Raw genomic sequence first — 27042 nt, 5'->3', positions numbered from 1 at the left:
AGAAAAGGTGTCCCCACCCCGCTTGCTTTCTCCGCCAACTTTGCGACTTCCTCCTCTTCCATCATCATTCCTTCCCCTCACCTCAGCCACTTTGGAGTTGTCGGTACTCCATCCTTGATTTAAACCATCGACTTTGCTTTTATCTCATGATGTCTATACACTTCTTTCCACTGTCCACGAATTGAGCGAGCTCATCAACGACCAAGAACACAATTGTCACGTCAACTGCAGGCCAGTTACCATTGCGCCCAGTCCCAGATTGCGTCGATTCGCAACGCAACGTAACAACGGACAGCACAGTCATTGCTACTTGGTATCCGAGGATAGGGCCATCAGAGATCTTCCTTGCTATTTTAGTCCCTGCGCCATCGTCATCGCTGCGCTGCTTTTACTGCTACGTATTATACCACCCACTCCAGATATAATAAGGCTATACCCCACATTCACTCCGTCATGGTCCGTCTACCACTGCCCCAGCGCTTCATCAGCTCCAAGAGCACAACTCCCATCCAGCAGAGTCGAAACCCAAGTCCATTGAGGTCGCCAATGGATTCCACACTAACACTCAAGGTCAATGTGATCAAGGTACGACTGAACAACTTCAATCTAGTTGTCCCTCCACTCGCTGATGCCCAGCTAATACGCTAACAAACATTAGGGAAGGGATCTAGCAGCAAAGGATAGAGGTGGCACGAGTGATCCTGTGAGTCTTTTCCCCGGTTAGTCGTTGACTTTGCGCTTTGGCCCTGGCTAACATCTGGGAAGTACCTGGTCGTCTCCCTCGGAAGCGCACGCGAGTCGACCCCAACGATCAGCAAGACTCTGAATCCCGATTGGAATGTCACGTTTGAGCTGCCCGTAAGCGGCGTACCCCTCTTGGAGTGTGTGTGCTGGGACCGTGATCGCTTTGGGAGGGATTATATGGGAGAATTTGATATTCCATTAGAGGAGATTTTCGCCGAGGGCGAGACTCAGCATCAGGTACATCCCTCCCGTTCACAACTGTGGTCCAAGCACCGTACTGCAGGTTGAAGCTAAGATAATACCAGCCCAAATGGTACACATTAGAGTCCAAGCGGAGACGAGGCAAGAAGAAGGAGAGTATAGTCTCAGGGCAGATTCTTATCCAGTTTTCTCTGGTTGACACTGCCAATCTCGGCGCAAATCCTGCCGATACCTATCGAAAATTCAGATCCATCGTGTGCGCTGCAGAAGAGGAAGACGATACCGCGCTAGACTCGGTTGATCAGGATGAAAATGACAAAGATGAAGAGACTTCGGACGAGACTGATGATCCTACCAAACCCGAAATCGTGGAAAAGCGAAGGCGTCGGTTACGTATCGCGCGACTGAAGCGTAAATCACTCGCCGCAAGAGCATATCAATTCTCAGGCGCCTCGAACGGGGTTCAAGGAGTAATCTTTCTCGAAATTAATAAAATCACCAACCTCCCACCAGAGAAAAACGGTAAGCAATACTGCTAGAAGCGATTGGCGATAGATTCCAAAGCTGACCTTATATAGTGACTCGAACTTCCTTCGATATGGATCCCTTCGTGGTAACATCACTAGGACGAAAGACTCTTCGTACGAGGGTCATCCGCCATAATCTGAACCCTGTTTATGATGAAAAGATGGTGTTCCAAGTCATGAAACACGAACAGTCATACACCATGAGCTTCACAGTGGTTGATCGTGACAAATTATCTGGGAACGATCTTGTGGCAACCACCGAACTCCCACTTCAGACATTGATAGCAGCTGCTCCAGAGGCCGACCCCGAGACGGGTTTGTACAAATTACAGGAGCCATCTAAGCCAGGCCAGCCATTGCAGTCTCAAAGATCGCGCTTTCGGCTGCCCATGTCGCGCTCCAACTCTGCAAGTAGTCTGAGCAAGTCGTCGAAACCAACTTTAACATCCCAGTCGTCCAATCCTTCGCTTCTTACCACACAAACAAGGTCTGATCAATCTCCCCCGACCCCTCCTACTACCGTTCCTTCTGAGATGAGTCCTCCACTTCTTGATGTCCCGAGCACTAGTAGTCTCTCGTCAAAAATTGATGAAACACCTCCGTCGCCTCAAGGCTCTCTGGCTAGCGAAGATCTCAAGACATATACAATTCCGCTTCTGTTGAAGAATAAGGAGAGATGGGAGGACAAATACTCCCCAGAACTTTACATAAAGGCGAAATATATGCCGTATAAAGCTCTTCGGCAACAGTTCTGGAGGGTCATGCTCAAGCAGTACGATGCTGATGATAGCGGCGGGCTAAGTAAAATTGAGCTTACCACCATGCTTGATACTCTCGGGTCGACTCTGAAAGAATCTACTATCGACAGCTTCTTTAGCAGGTTCTCTGCCGAGAACGAGTCAGGTGAATTTAACGATTTAACCTACGATCAAGCTGTGATCTGTTTGGAGGATGCTCTACAGAAAGTACAGAAGAGTAACTTTGGCGGACTCGACTCCAAGCTTCGAAAACTAGTGCCCAGCTCTCTATCTTCGACTGGGGATCGTACCCCAGACACTTCTTCTGGTGCGGATGAGACAACTGATTTAGAGGGCATGGAAAGCCAGCCACAGCAATTAGATCTGTCTGGATTCCCCGAGGGAGAGCAGCCTTCTCCAGGATATGGTGAATTGGCACCTGATGACCTTGCGGATGAGCGAGGTGAAGAGCACATCATTGAAATCGGGGAATGTCCACTATGTCACCAGCCACGTCTGAGCAAACGCTCTGATGCGGACATTATCACCCATCTTGCAACGTGCGTAAGTCAAGACTGGCGACAGGTTGATAATATTGTTATGGGAGGCTTTGTTACGTCCAGCCAAGCACAGCGCAAATGGTACAGCAAAGTTGTTACTAAAATTGGATATGGCGGATACCGGCTTGGTGCCAATTCGGCGAATATCCTGGTGCAGGACCGCATCACCGGTCAAATAAACGAAGAGAAAATGAGTGTCTATGTTCGTCTTGGTATTCGCTTGTTATACAAGGGTATCAAAAGCCGCGACATGGAGAAGAAACGAAGTAAGTATGATCCTTCACATGATTTAGACTTTTAGACAAGAATGACTAACTTAAGAACCAACAGTTCGGAGGATGCTCAAGTCTCTAAGTATAAAGCAAGGGAAGAAGTATGATGATCCAGCATCTGCTAGTCAGATCGAGAGCTTCATCAGTTTCCATCGACTCGATATGTCTGAGGTTCTGGAACCCGTAGAAAACTTCAAGACCTTCAATGAATTTTTCTATCGCAAATTAAAGCCGGGCGCAAGACCTTGTTCAGCCCCCGACGAGCCGAGAATCGTGGTCTCTCCTGCTGATTGCCGCAGTGTGGTTTTTGATCGCATTGAAGACGCTACCAAGATCTGGATCAAAGGCCGAGAATTCTCTATAGAGCGTCTGCTAGGGAAGGCTTATCCAGAAGATGTTACACGTTATAAGAACGGCGCTCTTGGAATATTCCGACTTGCACCCCAGGACTATCATCGTTTCCATATTCCTGTGGACGGAATCCTCGACACCCCGAAGACCATCGAAGGTGAATACTATACAGTCAACCCGATGGCCATTCGTTCCGCTCTCGATGTGTATGGCGAGAATGTCCGAGTACTAGTACCCATTGACTCTGTGGCTCATGGTCGGGTAATGGCGGTATGTGTTGGTGCCATGATGGTTGGAAGCACCGTGATCACTCGGAAACCCGGCGAGAAGGTGTCTCGTGGCGAGGAATTAGGCTACTTTGCTTTTGGCGGCAGCACCGTTGTGCTACTCTTTGAACCTGGAAAAATCAACTTTGATAGTGATCTAGTTGACAACTCCAAGGGTGCACTCGAAACACTGGTAAGTGGGATCCAGGAATACCCAAAACAAATCGTAGTCGTTACTGACACCCTGATTTACAGATTCGTGTAGGCATGTCCATTGGCCACAGCCCAGATGTGCCGCAATTCGAACCTGACGTGCGGCAAAAGGAGCAGGAGATCTCCCAAGAGATGAAAGAGGAAGCTCACCGTAGGATCGTGGGGTGATTATCTCCCCAGTGAATAAAGTAGTAGATGTATATATGCTGGTATTCCATGATGATTTACGAGCCCGCTCCATCCCACAAGTTACCTACTTTTAAGAGTCATAATACGTGCTTAAGTAGAGTATCGTCCCCTCGTGTCACAGTATGCACACTAAGCCATGCTAGGCTTAGTGGCCCCCACACACACAAGGTTGTTTTGGTCGTTCAACGTTGGCGCGTGTTGACCCAAGAAAGACTTCCCAGCTTAAGACAATCCGGATCACGTCCCTTTCAGCTCACCACTTTGTCTCGATTCAGCGACAGCCGCAGTTTCTTCAGTGTTGTTGTTCGCCCGTCAGGTCATTGGCGTTGGGTCAATTGCGTTGGTGGGGTCGCTCATCGAATCAGAAGCCTCGGTCGGGCGCGTCTATCTTCGGAAGCGCGACCCGTGCTTTTCAATCCAAGTTACTCACTCTGGGTCGCTTCATCTTCGACAGAATTTTGCGCATGGGAACGGTGTCACGAGAAAGCGTCATATGCGGAGGACAAACAGCACGCAAATTACTGTCGAAAACTACGATTGATCCATCGGGAAAGAGGGGTGTGAGGGTCATAGATCCGCTGAAGACCACCAAGTACCACGATCGCGCGAACAAGACGAACGATAGCAACAACGTTTTTACGACTTTCACGAAAACTTGCGAATTTTCGCGTATGCCATACCGCAATATAAGAGACGGGTGGACTTAATATTTACGGAATCGGTTCTTTGATTGATCTACGAGCGACGCATATCGAATTACCTGCTATGACCACCACGGTCTTGACGGCAACATCCACAAGGACCGCTCGCCGTGAACCTTTGAAAGTGATCGATATGGCGGCGTCGCAGGGCCGACCTGCGTCGTCGTCGTCAGTACGCGGAAATAGTGAAAAGGGAAAAGGGACGCGAACCAGCTCGCGCTTGAATGCAAAGGACGATGGTGACGATGAGGGCGCTGCTCCTCCGAAATCAGCACATGGGAGACCTACGCGAAATGCATCGAAACGAAATGCCGGTAAGTTTGCGACTTGAAGTGTACTCGGGCTCTCTAGAATAAGATCCGAGCTTATTATTTGCGAGATTGGTCACTAATCTTGAGGTTTCTGGTTCAATAGCTGAGTACGACGAAGATATTGGAGGCTTTCAGTTTTCGCGAGCGACGGTCAAAAAGTTGAAATCAGCGCCGGCTGTAAATAACGTTGCAATAGAAGAACCAGTCGTGCACTCACCGCGAAGAGGACGTCCGCCAAAATCGCATCCGGCTGAATCAGCCGAAGATACAACAATTGAAGATGTTGGAGCTGGCACAAAAAAGACCAAAGCCACCAGAGGACGGCCAAAAAGGGTGTCAGCAGAGTTACAAGCTGAAGTGCCGAGTAGACAAACTCGAAAACGTGACGAAGAGCCCCCGTTTCCGATAGAGAAACCTGCAAAGAAAGGTCGACCCGCCAAGACAAAACTTCCTGTTGATATCAGCTTGCGATCGCCGGAGCCTTCTCAAGGCGCTACCTCAAAAATTGCTTTACCTGTGGCCGACACGCCCGTCATAAGAAGGAATAAGGAAATGAGGGAAGGACGAGACGGAAAGGGACAAAGAAGGAATAGCTTGGGAATGAGAGGTCGACGAGCAAGCTCGCTGATAGACTCAGGAGCATCAAACGGTGTGTGATTCTGCTCAGAGGCGCAAAGGAGCTTTAACCTGCAGACGGGCAATTCCGCTAATGTTTCTCTGGCACAGCACTTCCGCATAAAGAGGTTCCGACCTCTGAATTTTATAAACACATCGCAAGCGATGGATTGCCGGAGCCCCGCCGGATGAGACAGTTGATGACTTGGTGTGCGACTCGTGCGTTAGACGATAAGCCCTCAGGATCTCGTTCTGATGATGACAGCGCCAGATTAGCAGGTATGTTTCTTGTGCATAAACAACTTCTGGTGGTAACGAGATCCTAATATTCTCCAGCTCGAGTCATACAAGAGGAACTACTTCAGGATTTTTCGAACAAATCCGAATTAACGAACTGGTTTGCGCGAGAAGATGCACCTGCTCCTGCGGTCATTGTCAAGAAGCCGAATCCGAAAAATGTACAAAATGCTGAGAAGATTAAAGAATTGGAGGAGCAAATACGAAAGTGAGTATTCTGGGCATGTACTTCTCTTTTTCAACTCTTGTTCTAACCACGGGCAGATTACAAAATGAGAGACACGCACTCAACGCGTTACTGCGACAGCCTTCAATACCACCACTAGGACCGCCTCCTAGCGAGCCGACAGCAAAAGACGATGCTACTTCAAAGAATTTGCCAGTCATTGATGAGGCGATATTAGATCTTTCGCAGCGAACAATAATAACCACGCTCGCACCCGACGGCCTTCGAATACATCGTGAAGGAGGACCAAGTGACGAGAACATACTTCCTACATCAACGACCAATCCGCCTTTACCACCTGCTACAATATCTCGCCGCCTATCACGTATCACTTCGCATCTGGCTCCGACACTGGATGCCTTTGCTTCAGGACTTCATGACATTGATATTTACCGCTCCACGGCAGATCGTCTTTCCCATCAGATACTGAAAGTATGCTCCGATCGTCTCGAAGAGCGAGACAGCCGAATCGCAAAGGGCATCCTTGAAGACGATGCTCCAAGCAAAGCCGACTCGCATGGGGATGGCAACAGCAAAGACACTCGCCAAATGGCATTGCGGACACGACAAGCAAGACAGCAAAAGGAAGATATCAGTCTAATATTAGGGGCTCTAAGTCGTGTAGAAAGGAGATGAGGAAAGAGAGAGAGAATAGGGCTACATATAAAGTCGTGGAATCTTTTTTTGGACCATTTATTTCTCTTCTTTCCCCTTCAATTTTGAAATGATACCAGGTTACAGGCGCATTACATTGCATGTCTTCATTACGAGGGCTTGTTTGTCTATTATTATGATTCTTCATACTTGTCGATTTTGGCTTCGGCGTGTCGGTGTTTATTCTTCTATTATTAGGGATCGGGATGCGTGATATTGCAATGATTATGTGGAATGTAGCGAAGCGATGACCATGTCTTTTCAAGGCTTTGAGTTTGTCCGTTTATTATCATTTTTGAAAATCAGACTCGAGTGCAGGTAAATGCATGTCCCTGAAAGGTTGCGGTCACTTTCAAGATCCCTTAGGCTCAGGCTCGTCTAAACAGTTAGGCAATATCAATCTCTGGATTTCTATATGTCTAGACATTCAGTAGTTGGATGACCAACATGTAGTTCAACGGTCTAGAACCAGAACATGACTCGTATGCAGTTAGCTTAATAGATGACCTCCTAACATCTATTCCGATACACAACATAAAACACTGTACTATAATCAGAGCTCAGCCCTGCAGTTTGGGTAAGAAGATATCTCAAAAAAAACTTTTCCTTCGCCTACATACATCCTTAGTGGTATGACTGGCTACAATCGAGCTCGAAATATTAAAACGTATCTCATATCAGATAGGAGGTTAGCGAAGTAGCGTTAAGTACCTGGGGGATATCTACAATTAATGTATACAATGGCTTTTTTTGTACTCCCATCAACGACCTATCATAACTTTTAGGGTAGAGCTGTTACAATATTCCTGATCTCATATTGTAAGCATGTTGACATTCAAGTGAGATTGATTTTCAATAAGTTATACAGGTCCAGGTGCATATTTCCCTCTCGTTAGAAGCGTAGCCTTGCGTTTCAAGCTTTTCAATATGATATTCGATGTTTCTGAGGTTATAATGAACTTACGAGGAATTCGGTCTAACATGACACTTAAAACCAAATTCAAAAGGCCAGCGCAGAATTATTGGCTGTGGAAAATTTGACAGTCGTTGAAACTGGCACGCCCTCTTCATGCTGTGCAGCTATGTGTGTGCTCATTTCAACGGTGTTGCAGAAAGATTGCAATTGGGGAATGCAGGCTTACTTGGTTCTAGGGAAACCTTGCATGATGCTCAAGCACCCCAGAATCTGATGCATATTTGCTGTAAGGCAACCACAACTGAGCGTAGGCCTATCAGCATACATATGTATGTAGTGTCTCTGGTCTAATTGGCGGCTTGAGAAAGTGCTGAGAGGATTGGCTCCATGTAGCTATTATTGGCGGTTTCTTGACAGTATTTGCTGTTAGTTGATAAGGAATGTTTCCCAGGATAGCCCTTCCTCAGCTTTCTAACCCTGTATTTTCTATGAATTGTGTCATGTATTGCAACAAATACACATCACTTCGCCCTCTCTGAGGCAATAGTGACGAAGGAATGCGAACCCATTCTCAACAGTTTCAAGGTTGACCGTGTTTGCATTCACTACGGCCGAACACCAAACAAATCAAACCAAACTTGCAGCGAACCGAAGGAGATGTAAAACTCTCAAATCCATCCGGGAAAATCCCCCATAATTACCGAAGTCAAACGTTTTACCCACATTCTTCGCGAATACATGGCTTGCATGTAGTACAATAATTAGGTAAATCAGCAGCGAAATTGGGCTGCCAGTATCCGCGCGAAGCGCTACGGCCGTGATTCTTTGACATCAAGCTAAGCATTTTATCTTTCCCCGTAGATCCGTTGAGCTTGTGCTCTCGGAAGGGTGAAACGTCTACCGGCTGTGTACTGTGGCTTGCATTCCGATGTACATACACGCAACAGCTATAGCTATTTGCATTTCAAGTACGCTGTAGTGATGCTTAGTCTCCTTTTCACGTTTCTAACTCAAAGCACGCCTCAATAAGCTTGCTAAGGTCGTCATCCGCCTAAGTAGTTGGCTTCCATCTTGGAAATTCACGTCCCCAGGTCAACCCGCCGCGGCTCAAGACACGGATAAGTACATGAGAAAGGCCAGCAACGTCCCAATATTCGTTAAACTCCGTGCGGATTAACACCTCCTGATGCTCAGTCGTACCGACACAACGGAACGCTTACCTCGCTAGGTAGTCGATTTTAAAATGCTTGTTCATTTCAAACTATGGGAAAACCGGAGATCGTTCCTAAATGCCGGGTATGGGTAACTATTGAAGCGTACTGACTAAAACTTTATGGTCAAGTTGTCCGTCATCGCTTGGACTGTCTCGTCGGATTCAGATCCGTTTGGTGCGATGATGATGATCTGATATTATTTTCGGAGGGTCCCCTATTTCGAGTTAGGGCTTTAGCTGCTGTTAGGGCTGTTAGGGTTATGCAGTACCGGTACAAACTTTCGGGCCGGACCGTGCCACAGAGTTTTCGACGAATCAATTTGACCTTTGACTTTCATTGTTCTATTTCCTCCTTTGTTCCTCGTTTCCGATCTCTGTGATAATGAGTGATATTTGTCGGCTCTCAAGTTGGGGTTGTTGGTATGAGAAGTTAATTGAGTGCTGAACGACAGTCAAATTGTGGGCCTTTGGCACTCAGGACTCGCATCTTTTTCTCTTTAGGGAAATTTTCTGTCCATTATTCTCTCGATGATATGAGAAACAAGTTTCGAAAGTGGACTAAAGCCCTAGCAAGAAGTTAAAGATCAGAACAGGAAATAGTGGTCAATGGAACTTTTGCGCGAAATTGGACAATGTACCAAATTGAGAAGAGAGATAAAGAAGCTCGGTGAATTTCTCCGAATGGATAAACTGACGTCCTCCTCGAGGTCATGCTCAGATAGTACACGCTTTGAGTTTCTCAAAGCCGCAGGTAAGTCAATGGCACTTAGTGTATGTACCTCAAAATCTAGCCCATCACTCGGAACATCGGGTCACCGACACATGACAGTGACATGACCCCCAGCGTCATCTACACATTTTCTATTATTCTAGCTCGTATCAACGCCCCACAAAGTGACACGTCCGGGCAATCAGACCTAGTGCGCTCAGAGTCAACGGCTGCATAGATATTGACCTTGTGAAAGCTCCGGAGACGTATACATCATCTTTTGACCACGGCCTATCGAAGGCCCATGTCATCTAGCTTCTGATGCAGGCCTCGGCCTGGGGCAAAGCAATGCACCGACAGCGCAAGAAAGCTTCCGGTGCTACCCAAAAAACGCTCAGACCAACAAACTTGGAGCAATTCTAGAGCCATGAGAAGGCCATCTTTTGTTGAATACATAGCTTCAAGTGTTGGAGAGGACTAGAAGAGTAGGCAGCAAATCGGCTAACCAACGTGAATTCAGGTTTTGGTCTCTCGGACAAGGCCGCATTGGCCATGCAAAATACAGGGACGAGAAGTCAAAGAAAGAAAATTCAGAAGCGACTAGAAACATCTTGTTACCTTGTTCATTAGTATACTTCACACGATTCAGCAGAAGAAGTCGCGTGTGCCAGTGCAGGAGTCCGATTTGTGGCGAGAGTACAGCTTTTCATCGATTTTGCCTACTGTCACATGTTATTAACCGCATCAACAATCGTCGCTTACCAAGTACATCATATCTGCATTCTCTGTGGCAATTCAGAATAAGATGACCTACGTTATGATTTCATCCCTTGAGCTTCAAGTACTATGTTACCTTTAGGCTCAAAGCCTCACCTACTGGGAATGCCCTAAGTAAGTCTCCCACGACACGTCGATTAACCTATTTTAATATGATCAAACTGGGTATATGACTATAGGTGGCCAAGGTGACATGACTAATAAAGCCACAACTCTTGCCAATACCTCAATGGGTACATCTCTATAATCTCATGTTGTACAGCACTGTATCGAATCGGTGTGACACCGGATGACTTTCTAGCTTTAGGTACATAACAGCACATGTAACGTTGCCGCACGGGTCATAATGCTGCGTTTTCCATGAACAAATAAAAGTTGCGAACTTCTATTAGGTCCGGTTTTTATTTTTCTGGTAGTCTAGAAGGCTCTGTGAGTGGTCCGGCCGCGAAAGAAATAGATGTTACATATGCTTCTTGATGATCCTAGCCACTACACCGAAACCTATTCCGGCAAAAAAGGAATGAATGGTGTTGACTATTTGAACGGGTGATGTGGAGACTTTACTCTAGCATCAACGATAGGGGCTGTAGAAGAAATTACGTCAAACAGGTGAGTTCATTCAGCAGACGTAGAAGTCTTGATAGTAAAGAAGACGACCACTGACAACTAACCATATTTCAATGCTACAGGTCACGATTAATTATCCGGGCATGTATATCCACATGTTAGCCCTGCTGGTCGGCTTCTGTTCCCTGTTTAGACACCCCTTTCGTAACAATTGTTGCCACGAGAAGATCATTATGGCAATACAGTCATGCGTCAAACGATCAGTGGCCTAGATCCGAGCGTCGCAAATCAGCAGCCGAAGTTTGATGGGTCGCGATGCCTGCTTCCTTGCAAGTAATTCAGTCTTACTGTATCTTTCATTATGAATTATTATTGTACGTAACAGCCCAAAAAGGACGAATCTTAGGTGTGTAGCTTAAATGGCCAACGTTGATAAGCCTACCAACGGCAGATCCGGTGCATGAAGTGTAGTTATTGATCGGGTAAACGCTGCGCACGGCCACACAATGTACTTGCAGAGTCGGGAACCAACAAAAGGTAAGAGAACTAAAGAGTCGTAATTTATTGCAAGAACGACGTTCGCCGTGGTAGCTTGACAATAATCCAATCGGCGGAGCCAGCAAGTAAAATAATTCAGCAGCACAATTCGTCCAGTCATTGTTAACGACCACTCATACATCTTCCCAACAATATTAGACGCAAGGCTAATGCAGGCACGTGTTTTTAGTTCCTGGTATTTACTGACTGTTAGCCAATCATATCTTTTACGAAGAACCTGATAGTCTGCTCATTCCGCATACAATCTGATGTCAACGGCCGCGTAATGAATCATGTACCCTCATTCCATTGCAATTTCTACATATATACTGAGATCAAGGTCCACAGGAAATGAAGGAGAGATCGAACGGCTAATCACTGATAATGAGAAATCAAGACGTACATATGAAAATCCTGATCAAGTTACTCCTTGCCGACACATTCGTAATTTGCATTTCAGCGCGACTAAAAGGTATGACCCTTCACTTTTGAACTTGTTTCCAGACGAATTGTCAGATGTGCAAAGTCATATTGGCATGCCTTCGAACCAATTAAGTGGTTCAAGGTATATTCATCCGGTAAGAGCTTCTCAAACTCGCACGGGTCAACGGACCTATTCGAAGGCTCCGAGCCTAAGTCTCAGCCTACTTTCCATCTAGCATCTACATACGTATTTGATATACATAGTGGGTTTGTTTCCAGAATAAGGCTGTCGATTCGCCGTGCGGCCCCGTGCACTCTCTCCAACGTCCATGTTAATGGAGCTCTGTGCCGGCACTCCACTTACCCTAAAGCCCACTTCGCCTGGTGGACATCCCGATTGGACGAAGATGATGATCTGTATCAACGTTCCCGATGCGTCAGCAATTATGCTCACCTTTATTTTGAGAGGTCAAGGTGGTCATAGAATCGTATCGAGCTCGGTTCTAGAAGTCGCCCCTGGGCATTCGCAATGGACGCCTGATGTCTCCGACCACATTTGCCCCTATTTCAAGACTCGAAATCAGTCCAATCATGCAAGTCATGCTGAAGAGGGGGGCGTGTGTCACTTGAAGGGTACAACCCAGTGCTGATGCAACCCTCACTGCTGCATGATGGACCAAATTCATCACCATCAATCAACGCTCGACTTATGAAATAACGGCGTTGGGACACTTGAAAGGTCTGAAATATCAGTCAACGGCCCCCTTGTTATTGGTATAGCATATGATTGTAGACTTAAGAAAGTTCGAAGACATGGCCCGAATCACAATCCATCTCTCGGGATCATGGAAGGCGATGATAGAGGCTCAATCAGCCGATGGGATGTTCGAATGGACGTATAGCAGCTGCAGGAATATCACTTTCTGGAATAAGGTGGCAACTACGGAGCCCAATATGTGCTTGTAAGGTTTAGCTAGGCTCAGAGGGAACACGAGCTTTGAGATCGCCGACTATTGAAGCGAAGGGACAATGCTCGAGAAAGCGGGTCAAATAATGATTTTTCTACGTGGGGGAATGTGACCAATTACTTGTCATGGTTGCAGCTAAACAAGACATTCTGTCACTCATCTTCCTTGTATTCTATAATGCTGCGGAGTCCACATGGACGAGCTTACGGCTGCAATCTAAGCCGTCGCAGCTCGAGTTCATCCGGTCTTGAGTGTCATTTATGCCAATGAGACGCCTTACCTGTCTTGAGCTTTACTCATTAGATAATTGGACTTTAAGTTGAACAGTGCGGCTGATCCCTCCAGGAGAAGCGATCAAGGTATATATCCAAGTCATATCCCATCGGCGGATGCACCTCCTTCATGTATCACGATCGATGGCTTTCTCCTCTCAATTGCAATAAACTCATGGGCTCGGGACCTGCACAAATTATCCACTTGTCTATGCTAACCCATGATCTTGTGGGCCTTGGCCGGGTTCTTGCTTCCATGTTGGAGTTACCCCAAGTCTGATCTTCTCCAGAGTTCTAGTCAATATTGTCGTGCGCGCTCTGGGCTAGACTCTACAGACAAAGAATCACAGAAACAAATCAACAGGAGCGCTCTGGTTACATGGCTAAAACTATATTCTGCGGTTTGGCTTCATTAAGTGGTCGTCTTTGACGTGCCACTGGTCATTGGTAACACCAAACCCTTATTACAGATGCACCAGCCCTTGTACGCCACATCTACGTTTAAAGTACATTATAGTAAGTCACAACTCTCGTAAGCGTACCCAGAATCTTAAGGAGAATTTGCATCTCTTTTACTCGAGACTATACTGTGGCCGAGCCAGTATTTGGCAGCACTGATGTACAAATATGCTGACCGTTGCCGTAGATACAACCTAGTGAAACTTTCTCGCTTTCGCACGCAACCCACCTCTTGGTGTAGTCGTCCAACCATATCTTAAGAAATCTCAAGCTTGGAATTCTAGCTACGATCCGCAAACTGTTTTCTGCCACGATGGCTGACGGTTTTCTTGCCATTTCCTTGCCTAGTTCTGATCACGTCGACGATGCGGGCAAGAATTTCTCAAGACGCGCCCCTCGAGGACTCATAAGAACAACATCTATTTCCTCCCAGTCTTTTTCACATACATCAGCATTGAAATCACCCAATGGCGTCACTTCTAACAAGCAGACGCCCGGACCAGGGGATGCGCAAAGCAAGCCAAAGAATGTGGGAATTCTACAAGTCACCAATAGCGTCGAGTATACTATCAACCAGCGTAGCTTACAGGTTGAGCAAAAGCAACAACCTATGTCGACGTCAGTTGCCCACACCCAGGAAGGGGTTTCGCATCTTCAAGGGTCCACAATCGCCGCCAACATTCCTTATGCTGATAGCTTGAGGGGTGACTCTTCCCATCGGCTTTCCTCAGATGATAGCTCATCCCCATCCTCATATGACAGTACCTCTAGTGGATCCACTTCAAGCACTAACGAGTGCTCGACTGAAATCACTGACGATGATTATGATGATGGGATCGGCACGGAAGAAAAACTCAAAGCCGCAGACCATGCAGCTCAAGAGCAAGCTCGCTGGCCTTTCTGCCTTTGCTTCCCAAAATCAAAGTTTCTTGACGTACAAGGCCTTAGTGTGATTTTACCTATCAATATTCCTATCGTCTCTAAAGTGCGTGAAGATCTACCTCTGGTCGTTCTAACAGAGAAACTCTACGACTTGCTCAACGAGGATGAGGAAGGGTCGGCTGCTAAGGAACGAGAAACAGGACGTTCTATAAAGCTCCCCAAAGCTCTCTTAATTGTTCAACAAATGACTCGAAGGGGCCTCAATATTTCCCCTCGGGTCCGCGCCTCCTCTCCTGGCTTGCACTCTGGGCAAAGTACACCATCTGAAGATCACAATCCCGATGATTGCCTAGCTTCGCGATCTCACAACAATTTTGGCGTGCTTGCCAACCTACTAAGACTTCATGACAGGCGACATGCGGCAACAAACTACGGTCCAAGTCCAGAGTACGTCAGCTACCCTGACAGTCTACATCTCCGCAACGGTAGCTTCGATGACACAGATAGCTCCGAACGATCACTTAGCCAGGATTCGGGCATCGTTAAGCCTCCTAAGAGGAAATGGTGGGAGAAGAACTCAGGCAACTCATCTCCACCTCTATCTTGGACAAACTCAAGCACCAAGAGCTCTTTCTCGCACCCGTCCGGGCAACGGCCACCGCTTAGACGTTCTCGAAGCAGCGGTGGCCTAACCCCAGCTATACAAAGACTGTTGAAGATGCGTGCTCAGGAAAATGCTCGTGATGAGATGTGTATTACTGTGCAACTTGCCGAGACTCTATCCCGTCAACGATATCTACTGCGCCTTTGCAAGGCGCTGATGAAGTACGGAGCACCTACGCACCGACTAGAAGAATATATGCGCATGACGGCGAAAGTTTTAGAAATTGACGGGCAGTTTCTGTACATTCCTGGCTGTATGGTCATATCATTTGATGATGCTGCTACCCATACTGCAGATGTCAAACTGGTCAAAGCTGCGCAAGGTGTGGACCTGGGTCGATTGTTTGAAGTGCATCAGATCTATAAAGAAGTGATCCACGATGTCATTGAAGTTGCAGAGGCTACGCGAAAACTGGAAGAAATAATGAAACGGAAACCGCGGTTTAATGTTTGGTTTCTCATCCTCATGCATGGTTGCGCGAGTGCTTCTGTTGGTCCTTTCGCATTTGGAGCTCGCCCTATTGATATGCCGATAGCATTTCTTCTCGGCTGCTTGCTTGGAATCCTCCAATTAGTTCTATCACCGCGTTCTTACCTATACTCAAATGTATTCGAGATCTCTGCTGCCGTCCTCACGTCCTTCCTCGCAAGGGCCTTTGGCAGTATCCCGTATCAGGGAGGTCGTCTTTTCTGTTTCTCCGCACTTGCTCAGTCATCCATCGCTCTTATCTTACCAGGATATATGGTTTTATGTGGAAGCCTGGAACTACAGTCACGTAGCATCGTTGCCGGCTCAGTTCGCATGGTGTATTCAATTATTTATTCCCTCTTTCTTGGATTCGGCATCACTGTTGGCACTTCGGTATACGGTCTGTTAGACCCCAACGCCACTTCAGATTATTATTGCCCACCGAGCCCCATTGAAAATCCTTACCTACAGCGCCTGCCATTCGTGATCATGTTCACTTTTTGCTTGACAACTATAAATCAGTCCAAGTGGCGACAGATACCAGTGATGCTTCTGATATCCCTTTGTGGATATCTGACGACGTATTGCTCGACGAAGAGATTTGGGTCAAATACTCAAGTCGTCAACGCTCTAGGTGCCTTTGTTATTGGCGTGATGGGGAATCTATACAGTCGACTTCGGCATGGATTAGCTGCCGCAGCTATCCTGCCAGCTATATTTGTCCAGGTACCATCAGGTCTAGCAGCAAGTGGCTCTCTGGTTTCCGGCATCACATCGGCTGATGAAATCAACCACAACACCTCTTTCTATTCGATTATCAACAACGGGACTCAAGGTTTTCTTGAGGCTCAACAAAACATGTCACTCTACGGAAGCAGCAAGATGTACAGCGGAGTCGTCTTTGACATCGGATATGGAATGGTCCAGGTTGCCATTGGAATTACTGTTGGTCTGTTTTTGGCTGCTTTAGTTGTCTATCCCTTGGGAAAGAAACGGAGTGGTCTCTTCAGTTTTTAATCTTGAGATACGAATGGATCAAATGTCATTGATGACCGATCTATGTTATATATATCAAATTTTCTCTCGCGTTTAGACTTGCTAATAGTGTTTTCACGCCACACTTTTCCAATATTCCTGTGTGTGTGTGCGAGTTAGGAACACTTATGTCTCTGACTCTCTTTAATTGTTCATGTTCACTTTGCATTGCCGTGTGGGCTGCTACCTAGCCTACCTGCACTGGCGTTGACCGGGTTTTTTTTTTTTGTTCCAATTCGTGAAAGACTATGATTTTCATGATTCAGTGTGAGCGTTGTTCTGTTTTCATTGCATTCTGTCGGTTTAACCATGTACACATGTTGTCTTTCAGCAATTTTACGTCGAGTTTGTTGCATATAATCGTTCCATGCATTCTGATGCATTGCAGGAGCAATACGTCGATCCGTTGAGATACTCTTTACTTTTTCATTCTCACCATACTTTGGACTATTTTCGACTTTTTTTTTGAGGGTTTGAAAGGAACAAGGCTTCTGAATCGAATAAGTTATCATTCCGACTTTGTCCGTTCTCTATATTTCTATACTCAAACTACATTCATCGCTGCTCTTTATTGTCATGAGTGAGCAAGAGTTTGGATACTTGCTCATATATAAAAGTTGAATAAAAAGTTGCGTGTTTGCTTTCATGAGAGCCTGAACGTGTAGTTGACTCTAGCCCTAGCGCTAGCCCTATTTCGGTCATATATATATATATATATATATATGCCAAAGTGAAAATCTCCAGAACCTTCATAATCGACTTACTAACTCTGTGGAAATCCACGTTAAATCCCGAGAATTAACAATAACGCCTTGTGCCAAGATCGAATCAACTTAATAGCAGTTAGTGTTTGTTTCGCGAGTTCACGCTGAAATCCAAGCACAGGGCGGGTCTTCTGCCCACACTAGTTTAGGTAGTCACCATCCAGGAAGTGGGCACAAGTGTAACTAAATGTAACTTGATGACAAGCTTTGCACTCTGAAGATTTAGTTCCCTGTGCTGACTCGCGGTGATCGCCGATGAGTGTCTTTAAATAGTTAAGCAGGTCGACTACATGCCTAGATAGGTCAAAGTTTGTAAATAAGGGTATCTACTCTGCGGAATCACCCGTAGGATCGGATGAAAGATCCGGTAACAACTAGAAAAAGTCTTATGGGATACGATCGAATCTTGATTCACCCTCGGAATCAAGTGGAGGCGAGGGTTCAAATGGTTGTAATTTCAAGGTATCTTGGAAATAGCCCATGACTTGCGCAGGATGACCCTTCCCAAAATAGGAATCGGATGCCTGACTTTTTTTCTCAGACTCATTCTTCCCTGAAAAATTTTTCCTTTACATATGGCACTTCAACGAATCCTGTCTACACGCACGGAATCAGTCATAAATTGAAGTCTGTCGTGCATTTGTAATTCGGCAACCACCACAGCGAATTGACGACCAGGCAATAGGTTAAGGACAAGCCTCAGGTAGTAGTTACTGCATTTTTGCGGCATACGACGAGCTTATGTGCATACTCGATAGTCCGTACTCGAGATCGAGATACAACAAGCTAAGCCGGTCCCGTAGCATCTGGTCCCACCAAAGTTTGAACGGTATGGGAAAACCCCTTGTACTACGGAGTACTCGTCTGTGATTGCTTATAACTGACTGGAATATCCACACCGGGGTTCAATAGTCTTACGATTAGCGGAACCAACGCTGCGGTTCGGATCTAAATGAAACTTCATCGATGATCCGACGAAGTACGCCGTATGTACGACGTGGGGAGTACGTAGTTAAAATTACGACGAACAACAATGGTTTATGACAAAGCAGATCAGAAAATGAAATGATACCAATCAATGCAATGAAAATGCCCATTTCTCGCTGAAATGTTCACCATGTTCACCCCATGTGTTGCACAATTGAGATGGCACTCCAGCCGCTTTGGAATCCTACGATCTAACACAAGTATTTCGAGTTCGACCTGATAGGGTGATGCATATCTATAAACTTCATTCAGTAATGAGGTACAATATTGCAGTCATTGGACATCCGTAGTCATACGAACTCGTTACTACATTGTCGTAACATCAAGTGATTAATGACATGTAGTGGAAATGCTCAAAGAACGCTTGAAGCATCTTAAATGATAATACCTGGTGATACTCAAGAGCCTCTAAAATGAGGTTCTTGGCTGGCCCAACTTGGTGGATATAGCCTCTGGGCATCATGATTCACGATGTGGGAACCCTATCATCGCTGCGGTCCGTCTGACTGGAACGCTAAGACGAGATTCGGAACGCTTCTAGGAGACCATTTCTCTGAAGGGAATCTCCTGTGCAATCCGCCCTGTGAGTCTGGTGAACTAAAGGCGGACTAAAAAGGTGCGATGGAGTCTCTCAATTCTGAGATGCCGCCTTCGGTACGTTGTTCCGAGCGAATATAGTACTGAAACATGTGAAGCCCTACCACTCAATATTGGGAAGTATGTCGCTAGACCGCTTCGTTTGATAAGCATGGTACACGTGAACAGTCGAAAAGAAATTCGAGTCGTCGAGAGGATGGCGTTCGTGCGTATCGAGCATATGAAGTATAAGGCTGCATGTCAATTGTCAACTTCGAATTTAAGCCGTGTTTTCGATTAGTAGTAGGTTCAGGACATCTCAGAGTACGCGTTGTAACAATGAATCTGTATTCCACAGATGACAAAGATAACTCGCCAAGCGTCTTCCCTACGTACTCGGTACTTGTCTACTTGACGGTACTTTTGCAAAAGGATCGACACCACGCAGAAAACATATGCACAATGAACCCACAAGCACAATGCATTTAAGTACGTTGAATTACAGAGATGAATTACAGGATACCTGGTAAGTAATACGCGCGTTGTGTAAGATACGAAATACAGATACATACGCACAGACGGCTGTGTATCTCATGAAATTGCTTGGTAAGATTCATCCGTCTTGGCGTTTCAAGTACTGCGAATCCCCACGAAGCATATCGGCGATCCCTGTTGTGCTACCAAGTTTCTCGAACCATTTTGTACATATTTCTGTACAGTGTAAGGTGCCGGTTGCCGACTGATTTCGTATCGTGCTTCCCTTGGTTCAATCCCAAGCCCTTGTCCATATCCCAATTTTACACGAGCAGGACCGTGCTACCGCAGTTAAACACCAGCATACAAAGTCACAACGCCTACAAAGCCACACCTGTCACTCGCCGAATGACAACTGAAAATTGACTTTGCATATGCACAAGTTCTAAAAAATATGATCCATCCCTTTAACTCAGTAACTGACATCTGTCAAATTGTCAACTTAGCAGATCACCGATCGTGTGTGTACGGAGTATGGATAATACGTAGTAGTGTCCCACATGATACATCATCGTACACAAGGGCGAGAAACGGAACAACAGCCCTGTATTGTAATGACGTATGGTAAAAAGACACATCTTACGTACCGCCGGAGCAGGTAGCCAGATCGGGCCCTGTGCTCATCGGCGATGGCACTCGTGTGCCACAATCGAGATCTCATCTCAATCGACGTACTTCTAGTCTCGGCTCTTGGCAGCGGCTAGTTGATCGATCGACAGAACGGCTGAGCCCCTAGCATCGGCAATTGGCCACGCTTTTGTAGCCTGTACTTGTAGTTACACCACGGAGATGACTAATTGCTCAAATGAACCTTGCAGGGCATAGTAGATTGATCGCGTTACGGAGGAGAGATTCAGACCGAGACCTTGCGGTAGGCGCGCTGAGACGTTGCCAATGGAGTAGCGAGAATTAAACTCTTCTTAGCGATTGTTTAAAGTTTACGGAATGCACTACATAGTACATACTCCATACATAACTACATGGACTGTCAGTGTTGATCATATCCCCAGTGAGGAAGTTCTAATGCGAGGCTGTAACTAGCTCAATCGCAAATTTGTCGGAAAAAATGTTGGTCAACAGCCAGCCACGAGATCAGGGCTCGTCTGACCGCAGATCGACGATGAATTAAGGAGGTTAAGTAGCTTATCGAATGCTTACATAGTTGCAACGGTTTGTCTCAGATACGTACGGAATGTAGTACGACATACAGTATTGACTGCCATAATCCGTACAGAGATTACTGCTCCCTAAGGAGTACGATAGCAGGTGACAAGCACTTCAACGATCTCGACCGGATGTGCTAGTGATGTATTCCGTACGTACGTATTACGGCATTACTTCAAGCAAGCAAGAAATTTTAGTAAGGAACAGCGTAACTTGGGTCATCTAGAAAACAAGCCTTACCTCGATCCGGTTTTTTCTTTCTTTCTCGGAACCGAGAGGAAGGCTGCAGGGGCCGAAACGAAATCTTACAGCCTGTGCAAGATCTGAGATGAATTGCAAGGAGGCGACCGGTTCCATGGTCGAGACTCTGAACCAACGATGGCTTCCCGCTGTAGGTACTTCGTACGTACATACCACCAACGTACTGCGTAACGAAACAACCAACAAACGGATGGTAATTCCCCCGTCTCATTTGCTCGGTATGATACCGTACAACAATCGCGCGTGAAAAAAAAAAGCAAAAACAAGTAACTTACAAATTTACAGCCAAGGCTTGCAGGAGTTTGCGGCTTCGCAGTGTAAGCTTTACTTAATTGGTTCATCCAAGAGAGTATCGATTGCTCGCCGCGAACTCTGCCCGTTATTTCACACTACGTACTCGGTAGTCTCCTCCCCCCTAATTTGCACATGACGCTAAAGCCGTCGGAATCCTACATGAAGGATTCAATAGTCGAGGGGTCACGTACAAGACAGCTGAAATGATCGATTTGTCAAGATCTCATGATCTAGATTTTGCATTACATGGGAAAACTCTATGTCAGCCACGGGCATTTTCGGGACGCAATAGTACGTACATTCGATTTTCGATCTGTATCTAGCGTCTGCATTGCATGTTGGTTTGAGTTTTGACCTATGACAGATATCTTTAGGGTTACCGCGCGTCAACTAGATATGAATGCAGCTACCGCAGATACTAAACAGCGCATCGAAGACAAATGACAATAAGCATTATTCATTCTGACTCGTTTTGGACTCCACGTAGGTATAAACAAAATTTCTCAGATTGTGGCGGATGGAAATGTCAATAATAGGCGAGTTGACATACATTAGCTCGAGATCGATCGTTCGCTCAGACAGCCAACTATATGAGAGAAGATGTCCAATTGGATGGATGCGTATATATATATATATATTGCTTTTTCATGATTCCAATTATTTCTGGTTCCAATGAACGCACAGGACGCTTTGATATTATGTAGCTACATCGATCGCAAGATGCAACTCTTTTCACGTACGTTTTAGTCGAATTAGGGCATCGTGGCCCGTGGCGGCGTTTTCAGAGTTTCCCACTAAACTGAACCTATCACTGCGATCGGTCCAATCGCATGCAGGCAACATCTAGAATAGATGCAGATAAATTGACAGATTCTGTTTAGTGAAGTCAAATGATCAGTAGTTTATGCTGAATCTGAGTTTCTTGTTGGCTCTAGCATATGCGATGTTGGTTGTTTTACTAAACCTACCTAATGAGGTAGGGAAATCTGGTATGCATGCAATCTTGAAGATCTGATCTGTAGATACGCAAGCCCGGCACAGTGCCGGAGATCCGATTGTTTTTGAAGAAATATCTGTATATGAGGGACGAGTGAGGTTTGCATGGCGCGAAATATCGGGCAACCTTGCATTTTCATCGACTTTGAGATGCAAGTATCTTAGTATCGGTGTGCAATACCTCATCACACCGGGCTTTTAACATCGATCTCCTGGATCGACTAAGCATCAATTTTTGGAGGCCAGATTGATGTTCACGATCGAGTTGATTGGCACTTTTTATCTTCAATGATCGACAACCACCATATAGTTCTAAGGTTGGTCTCATGCCGAGAGATGGTATTGATGTGCTTAGTGCATGGGATGGCATGGCATGCCTGTCACATTCAACATTGATTTTGAATCGTGATTGACGTTGCCCTACCAAAAAGCAGACCGGATGTGACGGTAACTATGCAAAGCCATGAAAAGTTAAATTCAGTAAATTGTTCAATTCATTGGCGGGKTTATGAAAATGTGATGCCCAACACCAGTTGCCCTTCATGGATTAGCACAGGGGTCAAATCTACTGACAAATTGGATATATAAAGACGTAGTATATGTTCGTCGGAAAAAGATCCCGGAATATGTTGAGATTATCAACCGGTCTGTCATAATGTCACTTGTGGTATGCTCAGAGGAACGTGTCGAGGAATGTAGATCAGCTCAAGCATGATGATGATAGGTAATTGCATAATGTCAAATAGATCATAGTCAAGGGTGACAGACGCCAGGAATTCGGACCATCTTTAGCACAAAGCCGTGTTTCTCACGAATGGATATGTAGTCGGTATATAAATAGTAACAGAAATATGTATGTATATAGCATGGTCAGCTCAAAAGAAATGACTCAGGAAAAACTTAACGCCGATCAACGTCAAGGGGAATACCAGCGGGTCAAGTAGAAGAAAAGTCAAGAGAATAGACACAAGGAATGGTACAAGGCTCAAGTATAAACTGTGAAGGAATAAACGCCAGCTCCGCCAGCTCTTTCCGGAACTTCTAGTGCAATCCAATCTCGTCCAACGCCGTTCAACAGTCAAACAATTCGAAGTGAATAAACATTAGGGAAATGGCGGTGATAATTTAGCAGAAACCGTGTTATATATATCATCGGTGTACTGGCGACGAATCAAGACTTTTTGGTTTAAGGTTCGATGCTAGGGCAGCAGCTTTGTTTTGCCCCATCTTTCGAGTCAGCTTGGCATAGTGAAGACCGCATGCGTTGCACAAAGTGCGAGCGCCGTCTGGACCGCGGCGCCATTCAGGAGTCTCAGCGCGATTACAACTATGGCATCGTCCTGGAGGAGCTGCCTTCTATTTGAGAAATACCCGTTAGTAACCTAGTCCAAGTAGGCAGTCGATGTAGCAGGTGTCAACTTACGCCTCGTCTTTTCTTTGCATCACCACCGGTGAACCCGCCAGGGCTTTTGAATCCATCTTGGTATAACCCTACATGCTCATCATCGTATCCATTTTCAACCTTAGGATGACGTTGTTGAATCCTTTGTTCGGCTAGCGCATGTTCTTGGCTCACGACAGCATTGCGAATGCGCAGAAGAGCCTCGTTATTGCGTTGCTGCTGTTGTATTAAATCATCGAGTTCATGTAAAGACGGTAAAGTTCCTAGGATAGGACCCGAGCGTTGGTTTTGGTGGGCAATTGAAGCATAGTGTCTGGAGAAGTCGAGTGTTTTAGTGGATCCATCGATAATCTTCGGGTTTTCAATTAGTCTCAACTATCTGATATTATGGGCGGGAACATGTGTAGAGAAGACTCACCTCGGCCAAAGAAGACTCGACGTCATAAGAGTCAAATTGTCGCTTCACTGAATCGCTGTGTGGTGGCATACCAGGACGGTGTCCGTTCTTTTCGTCTACATTTGGCTTCCAAGGACCACCATTGTAAGCGCGACCATCGTAGGGTGCCGGTTGCTGTGATGGCCAGGAATAAGGTTGTGACGGATACGACCCATAGCTATTTGGAGAATAGGGAGCGGAACCTTGAGATATCGTAGTCGGAGCGGTTTTCGAACTGCTGGTGGGAGATTTTCCGGAGAGAGACTGAAGAGATTGTTTTCGAGAACCTTGGGTGGACAGCGAAACCATACTAACCCGTTGTTGGTCCACCGCAGCTGTCGAACCTTGTTGTGTATTGTACTGTGGTTCGCGCAAGTATGGCGCAGGGTTAGAATTATTGTTCGAAGAAAAAGGATTGGGTGGACCTGCGGGACCTTCGGTGCTGGGACGAGAGAGCAGATTCGGAGTTGTATGAGGATGCGACGGGGGACCCGAAGGGGAGGGCCCTGGGTAAGGAAGAGGATTATCGTTACCGAGCGCTTCATGTATGGAAGGTAACGATTGGCGAGGCGGTTGAACTGGAGACGGTTCTTGATCCAAATCCATTGATCGTCGCAAAGCGTGTGGTGGATTGTTGTGACCGGGCAGTCGTGGCGGTATCGAGGACATGGTAGGAGTTGGATAGGACTGATGAGAAGGACCTGGATACATTGCCGAGGGAGGCCCAATTGGGGCAGGGTTGACACTGACGCCTGTCGCCATTGCTTGTGTGAAAAGTGAAGATATGCGTAAACAAAAGAAGTCGACGAGGAGAGACTGCAGAATGTGGAAATCAACGCGTTAGTCAATTATTTCTTTCACCAAGCCACGTTGAACAGGCAAGCAGAGACAAAACAAGCCAACAGATCTCTGTCACTAAGCGCTAGGAACGAACCTTGGTTTGCGATCAGATCCCAATCTCGGCACCCATCCACGTCTAGCTTGAACAATCCAGTGAGGGTTTTAGTTCCATGTGTCATGGACAGATTTGATCGGTGGCAGATATGGAATCTCTTGATCGCCCGTTATGATCTCGCAGATGTGGCCAATGACCACGCACTTGTGACAGGAGAGCAAATGGGCGCAAAAGGAAGATCGGTGATCGAATCGGTAGTCCGACAACCACCACGACAACAATGGCAAGTGGGAAAGAGCAAAGCAACCAAGGAGGAGATCCAACGAACCCACTAATCAGATATCACTCTCGTTCGATTTAAGATGTGAGCTCGTAGTTCCTAATGTGCAACCGCAAGGCGTCGAAGTTTTGGAGACCGGCAATGTGAGCAACGGACGTGGTTGGAGGGGTCAAACGGGAGTTCCAATGCAAGGGATTTAAGCCAATGTCGCGTGGGATGGCTTTGTAGTATGTAGTGTGTAGTATGTAGTGCGTATGTACTTGGTGTTTCTGTTCGCTGGCGGATTATGCAATAGACCTCTTGTTTGTTCTTTCTTTTGCTTTTTTCCAGTTTCCGCTTTTGAACCTTCCCTATTCTTGCTTTTGTCTCGGTTGTTCCCCTTCGGAATTTCGTATTCAATGCCCTCTCAATATGATTCGTATCGGGTGAGTGATGTATCTCCGGAGGGACGCCGCAATCGGGCAGCCGACGCGAGGGGGGAAGACGACAGGTGAGAGGAAAAGAATCTCCGGGAGGATCAGAGGTGAAGCAGGGACAGGCGAAGAATGAGGAATGTGACGGGAGGGGGGAAGAGAGAAGAAAAGAGAGAGAAAGAAGAAATTGGGGTTATATTTCCCTTCTCTTCTGCGATGCGAGAAGTGCAGAGAGAGAATTAAGGGAGGAGCGTGTCTTGTGGACGGGAAGGCGGACCACTGGTGGGTTTTGAGCCGTTCAGATGCGTGGAGAGAGATCGTAGCTTAGTATAACAAAGTTACAAACTAAGCAAACTAGCCCGTCCAAACTGTATTCCAGTAGTACGCAGTAAGAAAAAAAAGAAATACTATGTAATCCTATGGTAGTGGTCCACTTCGGTGGGTGAATGTCTTTCTTGAGTCTCTGATAACTCGCGCCTTTGCTTTTTCGCATCTTCTCTTGTTATTTGCCTCCTGTTCCAATACTCTTTCTTGCCTTCTTCCTATTTCTTGAGTCTATCCTCCTCACTGACCAACAGCCGACGATGACATTACGCTTTTGGGAATGGGGGTTCCGCTTTTTTTTCTTTTGTTTTTCTTGTTTAATTTCGCGATAAGATCCAACTTGGGTCTTTAGCTAGTACGTAGTCAAACTAGCATATAAATTACATGCTTGTATCTGTACTGGCCGTGAAATTGCGGATCTCTAGATTCTGCGCTAATTGTGGAGTTTGCCATTTGGGCCAGGGCTAGGATCATTTTTCGGGTGGAGCAAATTACGATGGAACCTCAGGGGTGGAGATTGGGGAAAGATTTGGTAACTTAACGCTTCGCGCGTTTTTCTTTTCAGTACGTGTCTGTTTCCTTCGTATCGTCGGGTAAGTTATTATGTACGTACAACATCAATACACAGGTATTGAGTACTTCAGTTGTAAGAGATCAGATACACGAAAGAAAACATCACCGACGATATGATCTTGCTGCGTCGTGTCGCTTCCATGGATCTCGATACCCCATGCATATTTGTCCAGTTTTCCGAGAGACGCGGCCGTAGAACTGTGCGCTCAAAGTCAATTACTCCTCCACTCGCAAACCATGGCTAGATGCCTGTCAATATGGGTTGTTACTATGCGCTATATCGCAGAACAAACTAAACAGAATCGTGGGACTAAAAGCATAGTTGTCTCTCGTAAAAGTCAAACCAGAGGGAACAGATCATGCGGTGGGACACATGTATGGTGATGATA

The 27042-nt window shown here is 46.1% G+C and overlaps 3 protein-coding genes across 3 annotated transcripts; 2 read left to right on the top strand and 1 right to left on the bottom strand.

The window, feature by feature from the left end:
- Positions 1-453: 453 nt before the first annotated feature.
- Positions 454-6846, top strand: BHQ10_000933 (uncharacterized protein; the record flags this gene model as incomplete). Its single annotated transcript, XM_040882234.1, has 13 exons — positions 454-585; positions 659-703; positions 766-981; positions 1050-1467; positions 1524-3035; positions 3100-3851; positions 3914-4035; positions 4377-4729; positions 4803-5075; positions 5176-5721; positions 5799-5966; positions 6024-6192; positions 6249-6846. The coding sequence occupies 13 exons, from the start codon at positions 454-456 to the stop codon at positions 6844-6846; spliced, it is 5304 nt and encodes a 1767-aa protein (XP_040729438.1).
- A 7172-nt stretch (positions 6847-14018) lies between these two features.
- On the top strand, positions 14019-16736 carry BHQ10_000932 (uncharacterized protein; the record flags this gene model as incomplete). Its single annotated transcript, XM_040882223.1, has 1 exon — positions 14019-16736. The coding sequence occupies one exon, from the start codon at positions 14019-14021 to the stop codon at positions 16734-16736; it is 2718 nt and encodes a 905-aa protein (XP_040729437.1).
- Positions 16737-23565: 6829 nt separating this feature from the next.
- On the bottom strand, positions 23566-24930 carry BHQ10_000931 (uncharacterized protein; the record flags this gene model as incomplete). Its single annotated transcript, XM_040882212.1, has 3 exons — positions 23566-23712; positions 23754-24083; positions 24151-24930. The coding sequence occupies 3 exons, from the start codon at positions 24928-24930 to the stop codon at positions 23566-23568; spliced, it is 1257 nt and encodes a 418-aa protein (XP_040729436.1).
- Positions 24931-27042: the final 2112 nt, after the last annotated feature.

This window comes from Talaromyces amestolkiae, assembly GCF_001896365.1.
Source record: "Talaromyces amestolkiae strain CIB chromosome Unknown scaffold1.1, whole genome shotgun sequence".
NCBI lineage: Eukaryota > Fungi > Ascomycota > Eurotiomycetes > Eurotiales > Trichocomaceae > Talaromyces > Talaromyces amestolkiae.
The sequence above is the reverse complement of the archived record's forward strand: the minus strand, read 5'-3'. Positions and strand labels throughout refer to the sequence as shown.